At 45.0% G+C, this 24,811-nt stretch overlaps 1 protein-coding gene across 3 annotated transcripts in view; it reads left to right on the plus strand.

Annotated features, from left to right (window-relative positions):
- The window catches only part of LOC137329873 (probable E3 ubiquitin-protein ligase HERC3), an 88,208-nt gene that overhangs the window by 57,272 nt on the left and 6,125 nt on the right, over nucleotides 1-24,811 (plus strand). For all 3 annotated transcript variants that reach the window (XM_067994452.1, XM_067994450.1, XM_067994451.1), the window contains exons 11-23: nucleotides 2,128-2,187; nucleotides 3,236-3,347; nucleotides 4,885-5,074; nucleotides 7,023-7,186; nucleotides 9,593-9,706; nucleotides 9,822-9,845; nucleotides 10,444-10,533; nucleotides 12,683-12,853; nucleotides 15,495-15,638; nucleotides 16,524-16,690; nucleotides 20,462-20,528; nucleotides 21,730-21,812; nucleotides 24,247-24,430. In XM_067994452.1, coding sequence (XP_067850553.1) covers nucleotides 2,128-2,187; nucleotides 3,236-3,347; nucleotides 4,885-5,074; nucleotides 7,023-7,186; nucleotides 9,593-9,706; nucleotides 9,822-9,845; nucleotides 10,444-10,533; nucleotides 12,683-12,853; nucleotides 15,495-15,638; nucleotides 16,524-16,690; nucleotides 20,462-20,528; nucleotides 21,730-21,812; nucleotides 24,247-24,430 — 1,570 coding nt within the window. The remainder of the gene's footprint in view (nucleotides 1-2,127; nucleotides 2,188-3,235; nucleotides 3,348-4,884; nucleotides 5,075-7,022; nucleotides 7,187-9,592; nucleotides 9,707-9,821; nucleotides 9,846-10,443; nucleotides 10,534-12,682; nucleotides 12,854-15,494; nucleotides 15,639-16,523; nucleotides 16,691-20,461; nucleotides 20,529-21,729; nucleotides 21,813-24,246; nucleotides 24,431-24,811) is intronic.

Consider the following 24,811-nt stretch of genomic DNA (forward strand, 5'->3'; position numbering starts at 1 on the left):
GGGTTTCTGGGGTAAAACCACACGGCGGATAGAGAGGTTTCTGGAACACAGAGGACTGTGGGTATTACAGCCGCCATTATTGACCTATTTCTGCAGGGATTGACGTGCCAGGCCACCAACGGCAGGAGCGGGGCGGTTAGAGGTGGGAAGTCATGTGCTGAAACCTCCCGGTATACAGTCCAACCACAACTGGCAACCCTACCGCAGGATCCAGCCACACATGCTAACTGCACTGGTGCAAAGAGTGTTTTGTGCTGGATGTAAATGGAGATGTGATGCCTGGAGACAGGGCCATTGTATTGCACTGTAATTAACTGCATGAACACTAGTCAGCTTCCTCCCAGGTACTTTACTGGGCTGATGCCATGCCCTGACACTTGTTTTTATAGGTTCTGGTGCAGTGCCACAAATGCTAATTTGGACATGAGTATACATCTGTCATACAGCGATGAATTGGCACTTTAATCTGTCTCTTTTGCTATTTAAAATGAGATGTTTCTTTAGGCATAACGGGTGACAAATTGTATAATGTTCTGCATCTTATGAACTATTATCTCCCCACACGCAGCTGTCTGTTTGCTGTTGTTTTCCTCTGGGAGAAATATGTAACTCTGATTATAGGAACATTAGGATCAGGGGTAGGCCCCACGAGCCTGTTCCACCAATCAATTAGACCATGGCTGATCTGTACCTCCACTCCATTTACCCGCCTTTGCTCCATATCCCTGATACCCTCACCTAACAGAAATCTATCAATCTCAGTCTTGGAAATTTCAATTAATTCAGCATCCACAGCCTTTTGGGGGAAGAGAGTTCCAGATTTCCACTACCCTTTGTGTGAAAAAGTGCTTCCTGATTTCACTGCTGAATGGTCGAGTTCTAATTTTAAGATTGTGCCTCCTTGTTCTGGATTCCCCCACCAGAGGAAATAGTGTGTCTGTGTCGACCCTATTGAATCCCTTTTTCTCATGTTAAAGACCTGCCTAAAGCTCCTGTGTAAGAGGCAACTCAAGAATTGTCTACCGCAGTGCAATAACCTTTGCTTTGTTAATTTGTGTTTCTTTCCTTGTGCCCTGGACTTGTTCTGTTTTAACTTCCCTCAAACCCCCTGCAAATCCCTCTTCTTGTATGTTTCCAATGTATTTTTTTTTTGTGTTGATCTTTTTGGTTTGATTTCCCACCGCAAGGCCTCAGGCACTTTCGATCTGCCTTTTATAGTTGATGTTTCTTCTAAAAATTCCCCTCCTTTCCCTGGATTAGGAGCAACTCTGATAAGGAACTTACTGTGGGAAAGCTGTTGCCAGAGCCGGCAAAAGAATTCTTGGGGGCCCTGGGCGCCAAGAACATTGAAGGCCCCTCCGCACCCCCTCCGCTCTCCCCCGATCTAGTAAAACGCATATGTGTAGTAAGACGCATGAAGAAATAGGCCCGGAGAATGTTTACACACTGTAGTGATAATAAAGCGAATTATATCACAATGTACTACACTTACCTGATCCAGCGGTTTCATGAAATCTTTCTATGTTATGGGGAGTTTTTTATCGGGGAACCCATACCTGGCTCTACCTTACCGGCAGTCAGTAGCCAGGAGGTGCATTCTGCCCCCATTAAAAATTCCCCCCTCCCCAAAATTCCAGGCCTTTTTCTTTTTTTCTTGGAGCGGCCCTTTAAGAACCGCTGGTTAGGCACTCATGGCCTGGTACGAGTGGGCGGAGCCTGCGCAGCGCACTCTCCGCCCGTTTTTGGTCGGAGATTGCAAATGCGGGTATGCAGCCGGCGCAGGACCCCGATTTACGTATGCCTGTTTGAGCGGGAGTGCCGGGCGCCCCATTTACAAAGTCCGCCCGAGAACCGCGTCAGGCGAGCCTCGGCCGATGGTGGGGCGGCCTTGGAAATGGGGCGGGCAGCAGTTGAAAAATCATCCCGGTTTACAGGTCGAGGGTTGGGGGGGGTGGGGGCCGAGGGAGGAGTCAGCTCAATCGGACGTGGAGGGCTAAATTATGAACGGCAAGCAAACGGCCCGATTTATTTGTCCGAAGAGGTATTTGAAGCACGATTTGGATGTTGTATCCATTAACCTGTTTTTTTTTTCTTTCCCCCCCGCCCCCCTTTCTCCCCTTTTTACAGTGAATTAAATGTGATATTTTCTTCACCTGCGTGTTTGAATGGCAGTTTTCTTGACCACCAGTAAGTGCGCTAATTTATTTATTAAGTGATTGATTACAGCTCCGTGATTTTTTTCTTGTATAAGGGGTTAGGGTTTCTAAAATGGTTAAGTAAATTCTACGGTTGTGGAGGAACCGCTCTGTAAAATTGGACCTGGGCAGCTCCTTTTCTTTCCGGGGTGAGGGTTTAGTCAATTGATGAATGTCTGTCAGGAACAGCAGGGTGTGTTGTTCGTGGAGTGCCATTTTGGATTCTGCAGGAGGTGATTATTTTGGTGAGCTTTTTATTTCTTGAATCCGTTGGTATTTGTGTTATACGGTATTAGTTCTGATTTTAAGAAGTGAGGCTCCCTGATTAGGAATTTGGTTTCAGGACCAGTGAGTCCTCATTCATTGCCCCATCCCTAGTTGCCCTGAGAAAGTGGTGGTGGATTCCAATTTTGTCTTTGCAAATGAGTGACTTGCTTGACCATCTCGGAGGATATCAAGAGCGGAACTTTCACCTAGGGTGGGGGGAGCATAATACGAGCGGTAGCAGATCGGCCACCCATTACACACCCCACCCGATTTTTTTTCCTTTCTATCGACTTCACTGCATAGCGGGCGGCTGATCCAATTCCGCCCTCTCTCTCTTTCCCCCCCCCCCCCCCCCCCCCGCACTGAGGTTGAAAGTTCTACCGCAGCTGTCGAACGCATAGTCGTAGAATCATAGAATCTTACAGCACCGAAGGAGGCCATTCGGCCCATCGTGTCCATGCCAGCATGTAGTGTGGGAGGGGATTGACCGATCAAGTCATTTTCTTTCCCCTCCCATTGCCAGCAAACTGACCACGGTGCTGGCGAATTCACCGCCTCTGAGTGGCTGGTACTGCCGTGCCAACATTAGTACCAACCCATAAAGGGAGTAATCAGAGGATTATTTGGTGCCATGAGTATATAAATTATAGGAACAAAAAGCATTGGCTCCAGACTACGAGTTACTTCTTGAGTTAGTGTAAAATACAAGGAGGTGAGAGACCGAATAGAATGTACAGGTTTACATAAAAATTAATATTTTTTTTCCCCTGCAGAAATGATGAACATTTTAAAACTAGTCCTCGAAACCCTGGCATTGATTTGAACGCTGCCAGGTTATTTTTTGAGAAGATGGTGAAGTCTCCGTATTCCAAATTACTACAGCAGGTAACCTTTTAACATTGTAGAGTGTGCAGCCCCTTTGTCTTGTGTTCATTGCCTTTGAACAGCAGAGTGAGTGAGCACGATGTCCTTTCACTGATGGCATGAATGTGTCTCTAACTTTTCCCAGTGTAAGGGTTCTACTTAAAGTGAGTTTATCCGTCTCGACTTAGCTCCTCGTGGGTGGGAACCCATGGTACAAAACTGTGACTAAATGAGTAATTTCACTCCGAGATTAGAGTGTGGGAAGTGTAAAACTGCACACCGCTGGACTGTGGATGGATGTTCTGAGGTTGGGTTAAACCAATTTATTGAGACAGCGTTAAAGGGACTTGTGAGTTCCCCACACACTGAGTTCCTGATCTCAATGGTGGGCTGCTGCCAAGTGAAGGCAAAGGATGGGGGAAGGGGGGAAATCTACAGGACCAATAGTTCTGTTAAATCATGCAATAGTTAATGGGACCGTTTGCTGTTTGGAAGCTGAGATAAACCTGCCTCTCTCTCAGCAGCACTCGTTTGCTTTCTGTCATTAGAAAGCAAAGGAAGGAGAAAGAACAGTACTGAATCAAAGCTGGGTCAACGCTCCACCACTGTAGGCCATGAATGGACGCCCAGTGGTCAATGGAGCAACGAGTAACACCGTTAAAAGGAATGCCGGCTACAAATGGCCCTTGGGCTGTTTTACGGGTACCATTGACAGTTTGGTGTTGGTCACTGCCATTGCCACTGTGAAGCCACACTTACTGTGTTCTGATGATTATTCTGCAGTCAGTGTTTGATTATCAGAACTAGGACATCCAATAATCACAGCAGAAAGTGTGTCTTTATGTTCAGTCTTTTTTGAATAACTTCTGGTAATTATAAGGAGCAAATATTCATTTAGTTACAAAAGCAGGAGTGTAATATCATTAAAACGTACAGTAGTTGGTATGTAAAGCCTCTGTTTCTTCATGGGTAAAAGCATAAAATGCACAGAGATTCACAGAGTAAATACCAAAATAATTAAAAACACTCACACCTTTTAAAAAGAGAGAACTTTCATTTATATAATGCCTTTCATGACCTCAGGATGTCCCAAAGTGCTTTACAGCCAATGAAGTACTTTGAAGTGTAGCCACTGTTGTAATGTAGGAGACACGGCAGCCAATTTGCGCACAGTAAGATCCCACAAACAGCAGTATGATCAATGACCAGATAATCTGTTTTAGTGATGTTGTTTGAGGGATAAATATTGGCCAGGACACCGGGGAGAACTCCTTTGCTCTTAGAAATAGTGCCATGAGATCTTTTACATCTACCTGAGAGGGCAGACAGGGCCCTCGGTTTAACGTCTCTCCTGAAAGACAGCACCTCCAATAGTGCAGCACTCCCTCAGTACTGCACTGAAGTGCCAGCCTAGATTATATGCTCAAGCCTCTATAGTAGGACTTGAACCCACAACCTTCTAACTCAGAGGCTAGAGTGTTACCACGTCAATCAACGGGGAAAATAGCACTGATACAACCATATTGAATTGTTGTGTGGGACTTCTTTCCTCTTTCAGGTTACTGTGACTTTAGAGAATCGTTTGATATCCCAGTTACCGACTTCACCGCCTGATGTCGAGGCCATGAGAGCTTTTTTGATTTTACCGGCGTTTCCCCTCTTCCAAGACTCCAAGAACTATTTGACCTTTGCACTTCCATTTGCTGCAGCCATACTCCACTTGGATGCAAACCCAAGCAAAGTGTTGGGTAGGTACTGAGCACATGTGGAGGTGATGAAGAAAGGAACAACAAACCCAGTTTGGTGCTAATTTATCAGGCAGTATTTTAACCAAGTTGACATTAATTCCAAGAGCAAAGCTTGAATGGTTTCCAAGGCTCATAACTGTTGCCAATAGGATCTTGCACGTCCACATTGGATTAGAAGTTATTGCTGTGACTTGAATTTTATTGCCATACACTTTTTTTCTTCTGATGTTGGGGGAAGGAGGAGGGAGAAGGCGAGGAGAAGAGGGGAATGGGTGACGATCCTTACTACCTGCCAATGCAAACCAGAATGGTTGACTTGTTCAGGTGGGCTGAGCTCTCCGAAAAAAAAATTACAGTCTTGAGTTGGCTGAAGCAGCCATTTATGTTGAAGTGATGGCCCATCCAGCAGGAGGCACTAGGGCTGCCTTGTGTAAATCGTGCTGCTGCTGTCAGATTGGGGTAGTGCTGTAATATAAATGGAGTATAGATTGCTGCCTTGAAATCACTCCAGGTTCTTACTGAAATGCTGCAGCTTGACACCTACGAGCTTACAAAGATAAATCACAATTGCTCAGTTTTCATTCGTCGTCATAGAATCGTACAGCACAGAAGGAGGCCATTCGGCCCATCATGCCTGTGCCAGCTCTTTGAAAGAGCTATCCAATTTGTCCCACTCCCCTATTTTTTTCCCCATAGGCCTGCAAATGTTTCCTTTTCAAGTATATGACCAATTCCCTTTTGAAAGTTACCATTGAATCTGCTTCCACTGCCCTTTCAGGTAGTGCATTCCAGATCATAACAACTTGCTGTGTGAAAAAAAATTCTCCTCATCTCCCCTCTGGTTCTTTTGCCAATTATCTTAAATCTGTGTTCTCTGGTTACCCTCCTGCCAGTGGAAACAGTTTCTCCTTATTCACTCTATCAAAACCCCATACAATTTTAACACCTCAATTTAAAGCTCCCCTTAACCTTCTCTGCTCTGAGGATACCCCTGTTCAAAACAGAAAATGAATCCTTTGCAATTTTGTATTGCAGTTTTTTTTTAAAAAAAGCAGCCACATGGGTGTGGTTCCAAGATTATAACCTTATCTTAAAATTCAGAGAAAAATAATGAACCAATTAAGCATCTCTTTTGCAATTTATCATCTGATAACCTTGATAAAGTCTTTTGATGTTCTATTTCCCAGGTATCCGTCATTCTCAATATAATGTGTATTGCCGTTCAGAGTAGAGGCGGGCAATAATATGGAAGTGGAAGTTGGCGGCCTTTGTGATGAGCCGGAAATAGGGTCGGCAGCTTATTTCAGGGTCGAATAGGATGTCAAGGTTGCAAGCAGTCTGGTTCAGCCTGAGACAATGTCCAGGAAGGGGGAATGAAACCAGAGACAATGGAAGAGAGTAAGAGGTTTGCTGTGGACAAGGGGCATCAAAGATGAAGGTGGGGAGGTGGTTGAGCAAATTGACACCTGCAGAAGTATTATGGTGAATGGAAGGCCAAAGGCTGGGCAGTTGGGAGTTTGAAAGCGCATTTGGAAGTGTCTAGGGGGAAGAGTTCTTTCCAGGGATTGGATGCAGAAGGAAGAGAGGTTGGACGAGGGCTGTGTGTGGTGAGAGATACAAAGAAGAGGTCAGAGATGGCCTCATCATGGGCCCATGGGTGTAGAGAGGCAACGGGAGATGGTAAGGTCAAGGGGATGCGTATGGATAGAAGACTTTATATGGAGGGAGAGATTTGGGGAGGATAGGTGGGCAGTGAATTCACAGGAAAGAGGGCAAAGGGAGCAAAGGTGGAGACTGACATCATAGAGGGTGAGGAGTCACTCAATGCAGAGGCAAAGAGGGTTCTACAACAGGCGGGCGATCAACTCCACCAGATTACAGGTGAAAACTACCCCCGATATCCTTTGGGCAGATTCGTGGACAAACAATGTGCCTTTTCTCCTTTCAGATAACTGGTGGTCTCAGGTGGGTGCTGGGTATTTTTGCCGGTTGGTGGAGCTCTATAAAGATGCAGTGGTTTACCTTCTGACCAGGATGAGGACTGCACTGCTGGCTCCTGTATTTAACCATTACATCATCGATGCTCTTCGGGTTTTGGAAAAGCTGCACAAGGTACTTAGCTGCAATAGAAAATCGGAAGTTTACCATTCTCCTTGGGAAGTATTTATGTTTCTAGGTGGGGGGGGGGGGGTTAGGGGTCAGGGGTCAAAAGAAAGTGAAGCATACATGCCTTTAAAGGAGAAAGTGTTACCCCATCACGTATCTGTCAGATGTGGTCTTCTTGTCATTTATCAGAATCTGCTCTGTTAACCAACATGACCTTTTTAATCTGCTCGTTTTGCACCGGACCATCCAGTTGCCAGTTTTAGGAACATTAGAAACTGGAGTAGGCCGTTCAGCCCCTCAAGCCTGTTCCGTCATTCAGTTAGATCACGACTGATCTGTACCTCAACTCCATTTACCCGCCATAGTTCCATATCCCTTGATACCCTTACTTAACAAAAATCTATCCATCTCAGTCTTGACAGCTCCAATTGACCCAGCATCAACAGCCTTTTGATGGAGAGAATTCCAGATTTCCACTACCCTTTGTGTGAAAAGGTGCTTCCTCTTGCACCTGGAACGGCCTAGCTCTAATTTTAAGAGCGAGCCCTCTTCTTCTTGGATTCCCCCACTATTGGAAATGGTTTCTCTGTATCTACCCTATCGAATCCTTTTAACATTTTAAACACCTCGATCAGATCACCCCTCGATCTCCTAATACTCGAGGGACTACAAGCTGAGGTTATGCAACCTGCCCTCCATAATTTAGCCCTCTAAAGCTCAGTATCATTTAACCAGCAATATAGCAGACGGTTCTGCAATATTGTGCATTGAAGCCATTAAAATGGTCATGATGGTTGGAGGTAATTTCGTAATTTGTCCAGGCCAGGGGAGAACCAGCCAGTCTTGAGTCAGCTGGACACCTGACCATCTGATGCTTGAACTTCAGATTCCGTCATTGCTCAAAGAAAGAGGTGATTGTGCTATCCCTTCCCTCCTCATTTGACGCTCCAAGCTTAGATGACAGTGTATTCTAGGCTTGCCAACTCTGGTTGGAAATCCTGGAGGTTTCATCCTATGATGATCCTCCTCCTCCGACCTTCCCGCCCAGTCAAGCATCCTTTTTTTTCCCATCTTCAATGTTTTAATAACCAATAAACGAAAGTGTTCAAAGAAAATGGAAAAAAAACACACCAATTTTTTTTTTAATGCCCCTATGATTTATCTCCCGGCTGCTCGCAGCAGTGTCCAGATGATTAATCTTGAATTCCTGGAAACACCAGGACAAGCCTGGATGGTTGGCAAACCCTGGTGTACTCGATGGTTGTACCGAGAACCTCCCACCCTGATGTGGTTCATGTTTGAAGAGAGTGATCATAGACCTTCCTCTCGCTGGACCCCTGGCAAAGCAAACTATCTGCCCAGGGTCAAGGAAAATCCTGAGGAAGCGTCTTATGACGTGAAACATTGACCGACTGACTTCTGTTTCTCCACAGATGCTGCCTGACCTGCTGAGTATTTTCAGCTTTTTCTCTTTTTTTTTGGGGTTTCAAATTTCCATTATCTGCAGTATTTTGATTTTTTTTTTCTTCAAGGAATATCCTATTATTTAGATTAGATGGGAGGCTTTCAGGGCTATGGAGAGTGGGACATGAGACGGTGTTTTTGGACAGAGCCACGCACGCGCGCGCACTCACTCATGCTTGCACGCGCACTCTCACTCTCACACCTACACACCCACACCTACACATCACACTCACCCCCATCCTCACTCGCTCACTCACGCATGCGCACACACTCTCACGCATGCACACACACACTCACTTTCGTACCCACACCCACGCTCACACTCATCCTCATGCTCACACTCGCATGCACACTTGCCTGCACTCACTCACTGTCACGCTCTCACACGCCCACGCCCTCACACACACGCATTCGCTCTTGGGAAAATAGTGCCATTTAAGTGATGATCTATTCGGGCCGTTGGTTTTCCCAATCTTTTCCCTCAGATCAGGTTAGAATTTCCTCCCCTAGACTCCGCGTCGGACTGTTGGTTTGGATGTTACAATGAGTGATGTGGCCGGTGAAACATCGTCAGGGTCTTGGCACTTGTTTTTGGTGAGGTTATTCTGAGCAATTGGCAGTTTTGGAGGCCTGAGTTTCCTTGTGGAGCACTCCTGCTCCTCCTGACCCCACAAAGTAAGTTTTTTTTAAAAAAAAAGCAATGTAAAAACTTACCTTTTTTGGGCTACTTTTGGCCCGCTGGGATAACTCCTAGCCGCTTCCCGCTCGGGCCGCCGAGTTAAAATTGCACTGGGGCCTCTGACGTCATTGGGACCCGACATGCATGTGTTAAAAAGGACCCCGCCGGCTTTGGGCGGGTGTCCTTGCTGCCTGCTCAGGAGAGCAGGTGAAAATCGCAAGTGGTTATTTAGTCGATACTATATGTCTAAACTCTTTATCATCACGCAGGTTAATGTGATTGCTAACCACGTTGACTATGATGTATTTTACATCCATGAACTCAATAACTTGGTCAACATTGAAACAGATTATCTCTACTGGGCATCCCAACATGCAGGAGTAGTAAGTAACTCGATTTTGATACTTTCACAATCTTCCAGTTTTGAGAAGTTGAAACAGGCTGCTTTTTTTGTCTTTGCTGTAACTCTGTAGCTAAGACTTCTGTTTTATTTTACAGAAAATCCAGCCAGCTATTGCTGAGGTAAACCCCATTCATTTCATTTTAGATAGGATAACTGAGTATGTGTGTGAACAACTTCCCTCTCCATCCCTCAGAACATGCTCTTTTAAAGCAAGAAAGAACTTGCATTGATATAGCACCTTGTTATGTCCCAGTGTGTTTTGCAGTCAATGGATTACATTTGAAGTGCAGTCACTCTTAAGTAGACCAATTTGCATACAGCAAATGAGATGAATGACCAGATAATCTTTGTTCAGTGGTGTTGGTCGCGGGTTAAATCTTGGCCAGGACACCGGGAAGATCTCCCCTGCTCTTCTTTGAATAGCGCCATGGGATCATTTACATCTACTCGAGCCGGCAGACGGAGGCCTTGGTTTAATGTCTCTCCTGAAAGACAGCACCTTCGAAGATACAGCCCTCGGCACTGAACCAAAGTGTCAGCCTAGATTATGAGCCAAATGGTGATTTGAACCCATGATCTTCTGACTTAGAAGGGAGAGGGCTGTCACAAGGCTGAAACTTGTGCTTTTATCGAGACATTTGGCGAGTAAGATTTTCACATTGTGTTTTTTGTAGGCTTGCTGCCTTGTCTTAAGATGTGTTGCCTGATTTGTTCCAGGTCCCTGTTGCTTTCTGCACCTACCCCTTCGTCTTGAATGCTCAGGCAAAGACAAAGATGCTACAGACAGACGCGGCCTTACAGATGCAGGTATGTTACATTGCAATCAGTCGTAAAGTGTAACTCTGTTTTACAGGAATACACAACAGATCTTCTGCAATACTATAATATCACAGAACTGTAAGCCAAGGCAGGCCTTCAGCTATCTTTTGCTTAATTAAAAGTATAAATAGATCGACTTTAGGTTCACACTGAAATACCCCGTGTCGCATTATCCTCTCACACTAGCTGAAAAAATAATTTAGAACATAAGAAATAGGAGCAGGAGTAGGCCATAGGGCCCCTCGAGCCTGCTCCGCCCTTCAATAAGATCATGGCTGATCTTCTATCTCAACTCCACTTTCGGTTCCTAGCCCCATATCCCTTGCTTCCCTTAGTGTCCAAATATCTATCAACCTCAGTCTTGAATATGCTCAACGACTGAGTATCCACAGCCCTCTGGGGTAGAGAATTCCAAAGGTTCACAACCCCCTGAATGAAGAAATTTTTCCTCACCTTGGTCCTAAATGGCTAAGAATTTCTTTCTTAGAAAGACTCTAAGAGTCTATAACCTTGTCATTTCTGTGACAATTCTTGTGCAGAAGGTAACTCTCTTAGGCCTTGAAACAGCACAGTGCGAAGATTAGCGTCTAAGTGCTTAACCGATTTGTCCTCCATTTCAACGGAAGCTTTTAACACGGCCGTCAAAATAGTGGACAAGAGAACTGCACTTGAGCACGTTAAGCATTTGTACACTAGTCTTTGCACAGTGTAGCTTCAAGGTCCTGGAGCATTCGCCCTGTGTGTCTGAATACTGGAGCCTGCACTTCTGAGATTGGATGGCAAGGGGTGGTCTCAAAGTTTTCGCTCTAACTCCAAACATGTAGGCGCTGAAATTTCGTGCGGGTTCTTCCTGTCTCCGGCCACAACTCCGGCCGCTTTCAGCCATTTCCCTCCTCCGTTTCACCCATTTTTTTTTAATGTACTGAGTTGTTACGATCTGGAATGCACTGTCCTAAAGGGTGGCGGAAGCAGATTCAATAGTAACTTTCAAAAGGGAATTGGATAAATACTTGAAAATGAACAATTTCCAGGGTTATGGGGAAAGAGCACGGGAGTGGGGCTGATTGGATAGGTTTTTCAAAGAACTGGCACAGGCACAATGGGCTGAATGGTCTCCTTCTGTGCTGTATGATTCTATGATGAATGTCAACATCCAGGACACTCATTGCAGATGACAAATGAGAACTGAACAGTGAACAATTCTGATTGATTCTTGTAAGCTTGTTGATTGATTTTTTTTTTGCATAAATTCTATTGCTGCATTGACTGACGTATGAGTGGGAATGGGAAGTAGAATTTTTGGAGTAAAAACAGAAAATGCTGGAAACACTCTGAAGAAGGGTCCACATGTGCAATGTTAACTTTTCTGTTCTCTCCACAAGACGCTGATTGACCTGAGTATTTCCAGCGTTTCCTGTTTTTGTTTCAGATTTCCGGCATCTGTAATTTTTTTTTCTTTTGCTTTTTGAATATGTGGAGTAGTCTTGAGATTAGGGCTACAAGGGGGCATAATCTTAAAATTCGAACCAGGCCATTCAGGAGTGAAATCAGGAAGCACTTTTTCGCACTGGAAATCTGGAACTCTGTCCCTCAAAAGACTGTGGATGCAGGGCCAATTGGAATTTTCAAGACTGAGACCGATTAGATTTTTGTTAGGTAAGGATACCAAGCGATATGGATCAAAGGCAGGTACATGGAGGTACAGATCAGCCATGATTTAATTGAATGGCAGAACAAGCTCGAGGGGCTGAATGGCCTACTCCTTTTTCTTATGTTCCTATGTAAAGGTACCAGCAACAACCACAACTTGCATTTTTGTAGCACCTTTATCGTAGGAAAACATCCCAAGGCACTTCACAGAAGTGTAATCAGATAGAAAACTGAGTCAGAGAAGGAGATATTAGGAAGGATGATTAAAAGCTTGGTCAAAGAGGTAGGTTTTAAGGAGGGTCTTAAAGAAGATGGAGAGGTTTAGAGAGGGAATTCCTAGGCCACCAATGGTGGGGTGAAGGGAGTAGGAGATGTGTAAGAGGGCAGAGTTGGAGGAATGGAGGTTTGTAGGGTTAGAGGAAAGCAATGGTTCAGGTGGTTAATGAACAGGGATTCAAACTGTCCCCTCTGTGTCTCTGTTTTACAGATAGCAGTGAACAGAACCAGTCTGGAAAATATCTTCATGCTGCTCACACTCGGGCCATTCCTGACGAGCAGCCCCTTCCTTGTTCTGCATGTTCAGCGGAATAACCTGGTCAGTGATGCCTTGCGAGAGCTGAGCATTCATTCAGATGTGGACTTGAAAAAGCCTTTGAAGGTAAGAGGATTACTGCTGTTAGCGTGGTAAATGGACTCGGAATATTGCACATGAAATTACAATTGACTAAATAGTTAGGAGGTGCCCAAGACGTGTTCCATCAGCTCCTTTGTGTCAAGGTGTCAGCCTTGGCTCAGTCGGTAGCACTCTTGCCTTGTCAGAAGGTCGTGGGTTCAAGTTGTACAATAGTGTAATCCCTTGTGATCTGGACTGGATATTTATAACTTCCGAAGGTGGATGGAGCAAACTTAGTGAGACAGGGCTGGATACAATACTGTAATGTTTTATTTCATGGTAAAGTGGTGATACAAAACATCAATTATGATTGGACTCACTTGATTCAGTTCAACTTATCTTTGTGTAATGATACAGAATAAAGAACACGCCACGCTTCCCCACGTCAGTGATTTGCCTTATTTTACTTAAACATGATGTGTTCTAACAGTTCCTCCAGCATTTCTGACTCACCGAAGCCGGCTCAAATCTTAGTCGCTCTCGGTTTAAAAATCTGACTGTCCTCGCAGTCTTTCTGTATCAAACCTCTTTTCCCCCATCCGCCCCGGCGTGCCTGTGACCCAGCCCCTCTCGTTTCATTTCTCTCTGTTCATGGCCAGTCATAGATAAAAGGACTTTCCAACACAAAGGGGCCGATTTTTGGATGGCCGAGTGAGTGCGTTCGGTGTGGGGGGGGGCTTCTAAAATGGGGGAATCCCGGAGCAGGTCTGGAACTGCCCAATCCAATCCGCCCACTTCCGGGTTCCCCAGTGACGTGTTCGGGTGCGCTTGCAGCTCCCACATGTGGGAATCCAACCGGCAATTAAAGCCTGCGGGATGACAATTTAAATACTTACCTAGTTGAGGTACTTGACTGACCTCATTGACTGGAGATTTTGGCAGGGGTGCAATTTTCATGGATCCTCAGCATGTTTCCCGTGCTGTGGGAAACACTCCCTGTTGGAGCAGACGTGTTTCAGTCAGCAGCCAGTGGGAGATGCAAAGGATTTTTTTGACAGTTAGGGGGAATACCTCATTTACTGCAGCAGGGCACTCTGTCACTTCAGACAAAGTTTTGGCTGCAACACCTTTGTCTTTCCACTCAAAATTATTAATTTACACCCTAAACTCTGCTGTGCAAACACATTTACCTACTTTGTGCACCCCTTCAAACTCACACCGTCAGGATTGGGGGCGCAATGGCTACATTCATCACTTCATCCGAGGACGAGCAACATCACCAGACACGCCGTCCACCTCCAACACGTGGAGCTCCACAACACAGTGCTGCGCCACAGGCATCTGCACAAAATAGTCGTGCAACTACACATCCACCCACTGTAGGGTGACCCAATGGGTAGCATCAAGTGTGGGTGTTCATGGTGAACATCATGAAAGGGACTTAATTGCACAAGCCAGTCAAGAATGGCCAAGACGTGGCAGTGGTGGTGACAATATAATATTTAATGTGAGTTGAACCAAAATCAAATATAAATAAAAAACATGACAAACTGTCAAACACCCTTGTGCATCCCCTTTGTGCTCACGAAACCTTTGCCTTATGCTTCCTACTACTCATACGTGATGCATCCCCTGTGGCTGCAGCAGAGGCAGTGGCAGGTTGGGTGAGGGTGACCGTGAAAGAGATGCATCAGAGGGTGAGTATGAGACAGAGCCATGAGATTGTATGAGGATTGGGTTGAGTGGTAGTGGTGGGATGAGTACTGGGAAGGTGAGTAAGTGCAGGTAAGTTGAGGATGAGGTTTGAGTGGGTGTGTGAGGGGTGATGTGATAGAGTAGTGTTGGCGGTGCAGAAGGAGTTGTGGGGTGGGGGCGGTGATGTGGAAGACAGTGTAGGGGAATGAGTAAGTGTATTCACTTTGGCTGACCTAGTTAGGTCATTGAAGCACTTCCTGCACTGTATCCAGGTGCGGGGTATGTTGCTGGTGATGCTGCCCTCCTCTGCCACCTCGAGCCAGGCCTTCTTGGTGGCAGAGGCAGGCCACTTCCTCCCATCTGCTGGGTAGAAGATCTCTCTCCTCCTCCTGACCCCATCCAGTAACATCTGGAGTGAGGCATCATTAAACCTGGGAGCAGCCTTTCTCCTGGCCTGCTCCATGCTGTAATTTTGGCTGTTTGCTGCAGGAGCAGCATTGGAGGACTGCCCCTTTAAATAGAGCTCCTCCCGCTGACAGCCTGTGATGCGGGTGCGCAGTCCGCCCACTGCACAGGTTTCTAATGGGAAACCCGGAAGCCAAGGTAAATGGCTTCAATTTACCTGCGATCGCGTGGGGAATGCACCGATTTTACTGGGCGGGTTACCCACGCGTCCAGTCCCCCGCACCCCCCTCCCCGGGCTGCCAACCCACCTCCCTGGTAATATCGGGGCCAATGGGTGTGAGTTGTTCTTCGATTACCTAGATCAGCTAACCAATTGCTGATTGTTTAATCTCTGGGAGAAAATAACTTCCATTTAGCATATTAACCACCTTTCGTCTAGGTCCCTCTTCTTTAACCTTGTGAGAATACAGTGTGCTTTTTTAAAAAAAAACAACTCCACCTTAAAAGTAGCTTTTGTCTTCCAATCCTTTCTGTGGGGGAATAAAACGGCCTAGATGTGATTCTGCTGATTTTCTTGCCGGTGTAGGTGGTGTTCCTGGGCGAGGAAGCAGTGGATGACGGCGGAGTGACGAAGGAATTCTTCCTGCTGCTGCTGAAGGAGCTGTTGGATCCCAAGTATGGAATGTTCACGTATTATGAGCAGTCCAGGCTTGTATGGTTTTCAGAAAAAGTGAGTCGCTTTATTACTTCCCTGCTTTTGCGAACAATGAAACTGCCCAGAAAATTTTGAGCGTTTTTTTCGTCATTACGAATCTAGGGAACGCAAGAACAGGGGTAGGCCATTCAGCCCTTTGAGCCTGTTCCGCCATTCAACCAGATCATGGCTGATCTGTATCTAAACCCCATCTACCCGCCTTGGTTCCGTAACCCTTGATATCCTTGCCTAACAAAAATCTACCAATCGCAGTTTTGAAATTTTCAATTGTTCCCCCCCAGCCTCAACAGCTTTTTGGGGGAAGAGAGTTGCAGATCCCACCTGCAGATAGAATGGAAGCCGATGTGACCACCTTAATATGAAGAGAAAAAAAAAAATAAGCAAAGCTGCAGTCAGATCTTTTAAAGGGGCCAGTGCTTTGTGACGCTAATGGATGTGAACAGGCCGAATCTGATGTTCCACTCCATACGTACCAGTGTCCTAGAGGACCGTGAAGGAAGATCTGTCGTCAGCTTGGCTTGTTTAATGGAGTTGAGTATTGGGTCACAAATAATGGATTGGCTGCTTTACCTGCCCCCCGGGTGCAAACTAGGAACACTGAAGGACGTACAGCGCAGGCCTTTCTGTGCCTCTGCAACCGAAGTAGAACTAAGAGTTCAGTATCCATGGGGAGGGGGAAGGGTGGGAGACGGTGAGTGATTTAGCGGGAGTGAGCGCCCAGTTATCAGTGCGTGGAAAAAGGCCGTGTAACCGTATTGCTGATGTCATTGTCTTTTGCCCTGTTAGTAATGTGTGAAATTGCAGAACTAAAAGCATTTTGCCTGATTCTTTTAATGTGCCTGATGTCGTCTTCCTCTCCTCTCCTCTCCTCTCCCACCCTAACCTTTCCCCAAATCCCAGACGTTTGTAGAATTGAACTGGTTCCACCTGATTGGGATCCTGTGTGGCCTGGCCATTTATAACTTCACAGTGGTGGATCTGCACTTTCCGCTCATACTGTACAAAAAACTGCTGAATGTGAAACCCTCTCTGGAGGACCTGAAACAGCTCTCGCCCACAGAGGGCAGGTGAGTGTCTCATACAAGGGATGTAGGCTGCGTGGTGTTGGTTGATGTCTTACATTTCTAACCCTTATGGTCAGTTTTCCTTCAGTTTTAATACTGGAAACTTCTTTCCAAACAGGTGTCTCCTTTGTTTGTTTTTTGTGAGGTTAACAGAGCCTTCAATGAAAGGCTGTTCCTGTTGCATCTAATTGAAAATGTTCATTTGAGAATTTCTAATAATAAAAACAGAAGATGCTGGAAACACTCAAACTCACTCCAACACATTCCTGGGTCACGGCAGCCCTCTCCGCTTTGCCAGATTTTCCACGCTTCCCTCTCCCTCTGCTATCCTGCTCTAACCATTTACTCCTCCTCTGGACCCATCTTTGGTTTCTGTATTTGTCCTATTACCCACCCTCCCATTGCCTTGCACCATCATCACTTTTGTCATTTAATCACTCCTGCCCTCCACCCTATCACAGACCTTTCTTTCCCTTTTGTTCTTTTCCTGCCCCCTCTTTTCCCCGGCTCGGTATTTGCTTAAAAGCTGTTCCTCCCTTAACATCTTCCAGTTCTGATGAAAGGTCATCGACCTGAAATGTTAACTCTGTTTCCCTCCCCACAGATGCTGCCTGACCTGCTGAGCGTTTTTCAGCATTTTCTGTTTTTATTTCAGATTTCCAGCACCCGCAGTATTTTGCTTTTTGTTTTATTGAGAATCTCTGTACCTCATTGGTGTCCCAATAAAATACAACAAAGTAGCAAAGCTGATGATAGCCAGCCTGGCTCACCTCTGAATCAGGAGGTCGTGGGCTCAAGCCCGACTCCAGATCTTGAGTGGCCAGTCTAGGCCGGTGCTCCCGTACAGTACTGAGATAGTGCTGCAGTGTCGGAGGTGCCACCGTTTGGATGAGACGTTAAACCAAGGCTCTGTCTGCCTGTTCCAGTGGTTCAGGTGAACACTGAAGATCCCATGCCACTGTTAGCTAGCGAGCTTTAGGTGAGTTCATTCAGTGACGGTAAGATAATACGCACACAAGCAAAGTTTCACTCATTCCAAGTTTAATCCTTCAAATAAGGTAAAATATTTACAAAACCAAGCGAACTTGATTCTGGGAAATGTGATCTAACGAGTAAACACCACTTTGAGCTCATACTTTCCGGTTTGAATCCGAAGTCCTGTTGTAATTCACCACTTTTTATACTTTTCTGAGCTGTAAATCACTAATGTAAATGTCCTTATAAGGCATGCAACTGCAAGATGTTATACTATTGATTGACATGGGTGAGGTGACTTCATCTCATAATGCTCTTCCATAAGAAATAGGAAATTTAAAATAAAATTGCTGGACTATAACTTGGTGTTGTAAAATTGTTTACAATTGTCAACCCCAGTCCATCACCGGCATCTCCACATCATAAGAAATAGGAGCAGGAGTAGGCCATGCAGCACCTGCCCTTCACTTTCCCATATATCTTATCTTCCTTGTTCGAGGTCACTGAACCCACTTCACTAGGCTTTCACACAGGTGCTTATCTCTTCTTGAGGATAAAAGAATACTGTCAGCAATGTTATTGTATGAATGCTTAATGCAGTACTTCCATTATAATAGCAGATAGGGGAATTTGAACTGAGCATGCCAAATATTTTATTACAGGAACATCACCCACAGTCATTTCTGCACTTGAGTTCTTTCTTTCTGTCAGTATGATAAGTTTATTGTTTTTAAATGGTGAATATTTTTTGGGAACACTCTTTAATGAGGCAGTAACTGTATGGGTAAGTTAGTTAGTCAGTCAGTTTTTAAAGAGCCTTCTCTTTCCAAACTGATGAGGAACTCTTCTTGAAATAATACCACGGGATCTTTTACGTCCACCGGAGAGGGCAGACTGGGCCTCGGTTTAATGTCTCACCTGACAGACGGCACCTTTGATGGTGCAGCACTCTCTCAGTACTGCACTGAAGTGTCAGCCTGGATTTTGTGCTCAAGTCTCTGGAGTGAGGCTTAAAACTACGACCTTCTGACTCAGAAGCCAGGTATCAGCCTGTAGTTCCCTGCGTTATCCCTATGCACCTTTTAAAGATGAATGTTATCTTAGCTACTTTCCAATCCTCAGGCACTAGTCCCATCTCTAATGATTTCCTAAAGACACGTCCATAAGGATGTGTGACTAATTTTTAATATATTTTTCATGTTTTTTTGAGTCTGGTGCCTTATCTAACATTGTCCCCCTTATAAAGATTTTTTGTTAATACTTCCCCCGTGTGCACTGGACATTGGATTCGTGCTGGGAAATCTGGCCATGGTCTCCTCCTGGGGCACGGAAAAGATTTGATCAGTTAGTATATTTGCACCGAGAACATCAGTAAAAACAGACTGAAAGAAGGAAAGAAAAGAACTTGCATTTATATAGCACCTTTCACTTCCTCGGGACGTCACAAAACGCTTTACAGCCAATGAAGTGTGGTGACTGAGCCCCAGAAAGCTAACACCTCGAGGAGGACCTGATTAAAAGCCGAGGACCTGTGAAAACGAGTCAGGAATACAAATAATCCAAATGTTGAAGTGACAAAATTGATGGCGTATTTCTAAGAGGATCTGCGGACACGCTCCTCCTGGAAAATCTTTAATTTTTGTCTTAAAAATTATGCATTTCAGTTAATTTTAAGGACTTTTACACTTAACAGTTTACTTTTTTTTAAGATTAATAATCTTTGTGGCATTTAGATTTTCAATAGACAATCGCTTCTTTACAAGTCACCCCAACAGTCGTTCTAATATCTAACCTCTGCCCTAGTTCGCAGATACACTTTATCCACATCCAACTCTCCACTCTTTCACTGATGTACTCTCTTCTCTTCCAACCCTCCCATTCAACCTGGCCCTCTTCTCCCCATCTCACCCCCCACCCCTCCCATTCAACCTGGCCCTCTTCCTCTCCCCCTTCAGTTCAATCTGGCATTCTCCTTCTACTGTCAGTTCAAGCACATTCGCTTCTCTCTCTCTCTTCCACCCCCTCTCATTCAGTCTGGCATAAATCTCCCCCCTTCCATCTCAGTTCAAGCTGGTACTCTTCTTCAATCTACCCGTTAAAGCTGGCTTGATTCTTCCCTCCTCTGGTTTCAAGCTGGCACTCTTTCCACCTCCAACTCCCTCACTTCAAGTTCAGTGTTCTTCTTCCTCCACCCCACTCGAAAGCACTGCTCCCACCTTCTGACCCTTTCCTCTCCATTGCTATCCATTCCCCCCCTTCCATCTCCCCTCACTGCCGCTCCTGCCCGTTTCCCCTCAATTGCTATCCATTCCCCCTTCCATCTCCCCTCACTGCCGCTCCTGCCCCTTTCCCCTCCATTGCCATCCATTCCCCCCTTCCAACAGGACATGGGCAGCAGTGGTACAGTGCTGAGAGGGACACTCAGCAAGCCCTGATATGCAGACCAGATCCAAAAAGATTGGCTGTCAGCATGATATACTGACTGTTGCCATGTATCTATTTGGAATCACTTTATTATGGCACCGTTGGGATATTTTTAATGGCCCCAGCATTCTCTTTTTTTTTTAACGTCCTTGCTGTGAATATATCTCCACAAATGCTTGGCCATTTCTTTTAATCCCCGCTGTCCTATCATGCAGAGGTCGTTCCTCCTTCCGTTTTCCTGGCGCATGCGCCAAAGGAGAGGGTGCGACTGGGATAAAATACAGGGTTTATATGTCAACGGAGTAACTATTTTAGCCAATCACTTCAGCCTACTCAAACAGCCTTCTGATCAGGAAGCGTTCCATTTTCTTTAAGGAGCCTGCAGGAGCTACTGGATTATCCTGACGACAATATTGAAGAAACCTTCTGTCTCACTTTTGCGGTAAGGACTGTTTTGCTCCTTATCTAGAGGAGTTTTGCCTGTTGCATATGCTTCATTTCGCCCAGCCCATTATCCTCCAAAGCAGGCGTTGTTGATTTTAATTAACCAGTAGGGTTGGTTGCCAACTCTGGTTGGATGTATTCCTGGATGTTTATCACATGACCTCCCATCTCCAACAGCCCCTCCCTCACACTCCCGCTATTGGTTGCCTGACATGTCCATCCTCATAGGGAACCGCCTTCCCATTTCCCACACCAATTGGAAAGTGAACAGACTCTTTGTTACTGGATTGGATGATTCTTGACTGTCAGTCAAACAGCCTTTTCCCCTCCCAATCTCCAATACCTTTTATAACTAATAAATGAAAATGCTTAAAGAAAATGGAAAAAAACCCACAATTTTTTAATGCCGCTATGTTTTTTTCCTCCTGAGTTGCTCGCAGCAGTGTCCTGGAGATTCATCTTTAATTCTTGGAGACTCCAGGACAATCCTGGAGGGTTGGCAACCCTGTTGACCAGCAATCAGAAAACCCAATTGGATGTTGGCCTACACAGCCAAAACAATAGAATATAAGTCAGAGGAGGTAATGTTCAAAAAGTACAGAGATTTAGTCAGATTGCACCTTGAATACAGAGTCCAGTTCTGTATGCTAAGAAATAAGGGAGAGACATTCAAGCACTGGGGGCAGTGCAGAGAGGAGCCATAAAGCTGGGCTGATCCCCAAATCAGGGGTCTGAGTTATGAGGAAAGAAGGAGAAACGTGGCCATTTTAGCCTGGAAAAGGGGTGTCTGAGAGGTGATCTTACAGAGGTGTATAAGGGAATGGAAAAAGTTAACTCAGAATGTTGCTTTAAATTAAATTGTGGGAGTATAACTAGGGAAATTCTTCTTCACACACAAAGAGTGATCAACCTGTGGAATAAATTTCAAGATAGAGCAGTAGAGGCAAAAACCCTGGAATCATTTAAGAAGCAATTGGATGCTACAGTGGGAGAGGGGAGGGGCATTAGAATCTCTCTGGATGGATGGATGAATTAAGATGGCCTTCCTCATCCACAATTGTCTTGTGAAATAAGTTAAGTTCACAAACAGTTTCCAGACAGTGCCTTGTGAGGGTGGGAAGAAACCGACAATCAGAATGTGTGGTTCCCCCTCCACCCAATTTTTATTTCTTATCTCTTTACCCTGTTGAAATGAACAGATTCTTCGAGAAAACTATGGAGTTGCTGAGCTACAGGAGCTGGTCCCTGGGGGTAAGAGTCTACCTGTGAAGAAGGACAACAGGTGAGTCTGCATTGTCACCCCTCTCTTCAATGAAGAGGTCTGGCTGAGAGTATATTGCCTTTCGGATCTCTTTCTCTCTTTGTCTGTGTAATCTGACCCGTTGTGTATTCAGTATACTGGGATGTAATGTTTTCCGTGGCTAACCTGTCTGAACACCAACGACACCTTTGATTGCTGTGACTGTCTCCCAGCCTAATATATGCTATGCGATTTTAGAACCCTTCACTCACTCACCTGACGAAGGAGGTAAGCTCCGAAAGCTTGTGATTTTCAAATAAAACTGTTGGACTATAACCTGGTGTTGTAAGATTCCTTACATTTGAACAAAGAATAGTAGAGGTTGTTTATTTCTGATGGAGGTTGTGACACTCGTCTACAAATAACAAGAATCTAACAGTGCTCTGAAATTGGAAGTTACAGGCTGCATTTGTTATAGAGAAGTGCATTTTTATTTTGCCCAGTGAAAATTATTCTATTGTTCTTACTAAGACTCAACAGGCTGGGGCTGTTTTCTCTAGAAAGGAGAAGGCTGAGAGGTGAGCAGTAGAGGTCTTTAAAATTATGAAGGGGTTCGATAGGGTAGACGTAGAGAAGATGCTTCCACTTGTGGGGTAGTCCAAAACTAGGGGCCATAAATATAAGACAGTCACCAATAAATCCAATAAGGAATTCAGGAGAAACTTCTTTACTCAGAGTGGTCAGAATGTGGAACTCGCTACCACATGGAGTAGTTGAGGCAATTAGCATTGATGCATTTAAGGGGAAGCTAGATAAGTATATTAGGGAGAAACGAATAGAAGGATATGCAGATAGGGTTAGATGATGTATGATGGGAAGAGGCTTGTGTGGAGCATAAACACCGGCATAGACTTGTTGGGCCGAATGGCCTGTTTCTGTGCTGTAAAATTCTGTGTAATTCTTCTCTCTTACCTCTTCCCCCATTCCCAAATAACAAGAGTAGCACATTTACTGGTCAGAAAGCACAGCAATGTTTCATGTTGACTAATTTTACTTTATTTCCTTGGTGCTTGTGAAATAAAGTCTTGTTTTGAATTATCTCTGCCACTAGGGGTGCTGTTCTCAGAGGCAGGGCACAGCCTTGGTATCATTTGCTTGACCTTGTCTGTATATTTGAGTTAGCTGCGATATCCTGTGTGTGTTATTTCAATTGTTGCTTTACTTTAATTTTTTAAAAAATGGATCCGGGTAAACTGAATTGTAAACATGTGTAAGAAAGAGCTTGCATTTATATCGTGTTACATCACATCCTCAGGACGTCTCAAAGTGCTTCATAGCCAATGAATTAATTTTGAAGTGTAGTCACCATTGCTACGTAAGCAAACACGGCAGCCAATTGACACACAGCAAGATCCCATAAAGAGCAAATGAAATGAATGACCAGATAATCTGTTTTTGATTGAGGAGGACATCAGCAGAATTCCTTGCTCTTTTAATAGGGCAGTCGGATCTTTTACATTCACCTAAACTACCAGAACAGGCAGACGGAGCTTCAGTTTAATGTCTCACTCAGAGAAAGGCACCTTTTGAGATGTCAGCATTGGCTCAATGGTAGCACTCTTGACTATGAGTCAGAAAGCTGTGGGTTCAAGTCCCACTCCAGAGACATGAGCACGTAATCTAGGCTGACACTTAGGTGCAGTACTGAGGGAGTGCTGCACTGTCGGAGGTGCCGTCTTTCGGATTAGCCGTTAAACCGAGGCCCCATCTGCCCCCTCAGGTGGATGTAAAAGATCCCATGGCATTATTTTGAAGAAGAGCAGGGGAGTTCTCCTGGTGTCCTGGCCAATATTTATCCCTCAACCAACATCACTAAAACAGATTATCTGGTCATTATCTCATTGCTGTTTGTGGGACCTTGCTGTGCGCAAATTGGCTGCCGCGTTTCCCTACATTACAACAGTGACTACACTTCAACAGTACTTTATGGCTGTAAAGCGCTTTGGGACGTCCTGAGGTCATGAAAGGCTATACAAATGAAAGTTCATTCTTTCTCTGACCGTGCTGCACTCCCGCATTACGGCAATGAAGTAAGAGCCAAGTTCAGGAGTGGGGACTTGAACCTACAACTTTCTAACTCCGATGTGAGAATGCTACCTACTGAGCCAAGCTGACACGTAGCTTGTCTTCTCAGGTCAGATTATATGTGTTGACCTCCTAATTGATGCATAATGATTCTATTTGTTGCTACTGACATTTTTTTTGATTTTAACCATTCAGTCTGGCTTATTTGGGTAAGTTTATTTATACTTGGTGCTTGTTGACAGACCTCCCAAAACAGGAAGTGCAGTGTTGAGATGCAGAAGCAACAATGGGAGGATTTAAAAAGACCACATTAAATATGTTCGGCTACTGAAAATGATCACTTGCCATGTTCCACTTGTAATCTTCACGCTGACTCCAACTGTCATTCCAGGAAGGAATTTGTACAAGCCTACGTGGACTACATCTTCAATAGCTCTGTCCACGAGCTCTTCTCGGCTTTCTCCAGTGGCTTCCTGAAGGTTTGCGGAGGGAAGGTACTTCAGCTCTTCCAGCCCAGTGAGCTGATGGCCATGGTGGTAGGAAACACCAGCTACAACTGGAAGGAGTTAGAGATGGTAAGAGCCCTCTCACAGGGCGATCTGCTCACAGGCCTGTTTACAGCCCTGCAGGATCTCATGGCCCTTAATCAACAATCAGCACGATAATAGCAATCGTTACTCTGGTCTGTTTACATGGAAACAAAGATTTGTTTGTTGTCTTTCAAATGTGGCAGTAATGACTAATTCCAAAACATCCTGCGGCCTGGAGCATTCCTGGAGCCCAAGAGTAATATCCTACCTGCGACAATTCCTGTGAGTTTCCCAAGAAGAGGCAGGTACAAGCTCACCGTTTTTAGAAGGAGGTGTCCTTGCCTTTCCAGCAGCACAGCTGAAGGGGTTTTGTTTTGTATCAGAGGATTGCTTCATGAACTCTTTTTTTTTAAATTGTTGATTCTG

The sequence above is a fragment of the Heptranchias perlo genome, chromosome 1 (genome assembly GCF_035084215.1).
Source record: "Heptranchias perlo isolate sHepPer1 chromosome 1, sHepPer1.hap1, whole genome shotgun sequence".
Lineage (NCBI taxonomy): Eukaryota > Metazoa > Chordata > Chondrichthyes > Hexanchiformes > Hexanchidae > Heptranchias > Heptranchias perlo.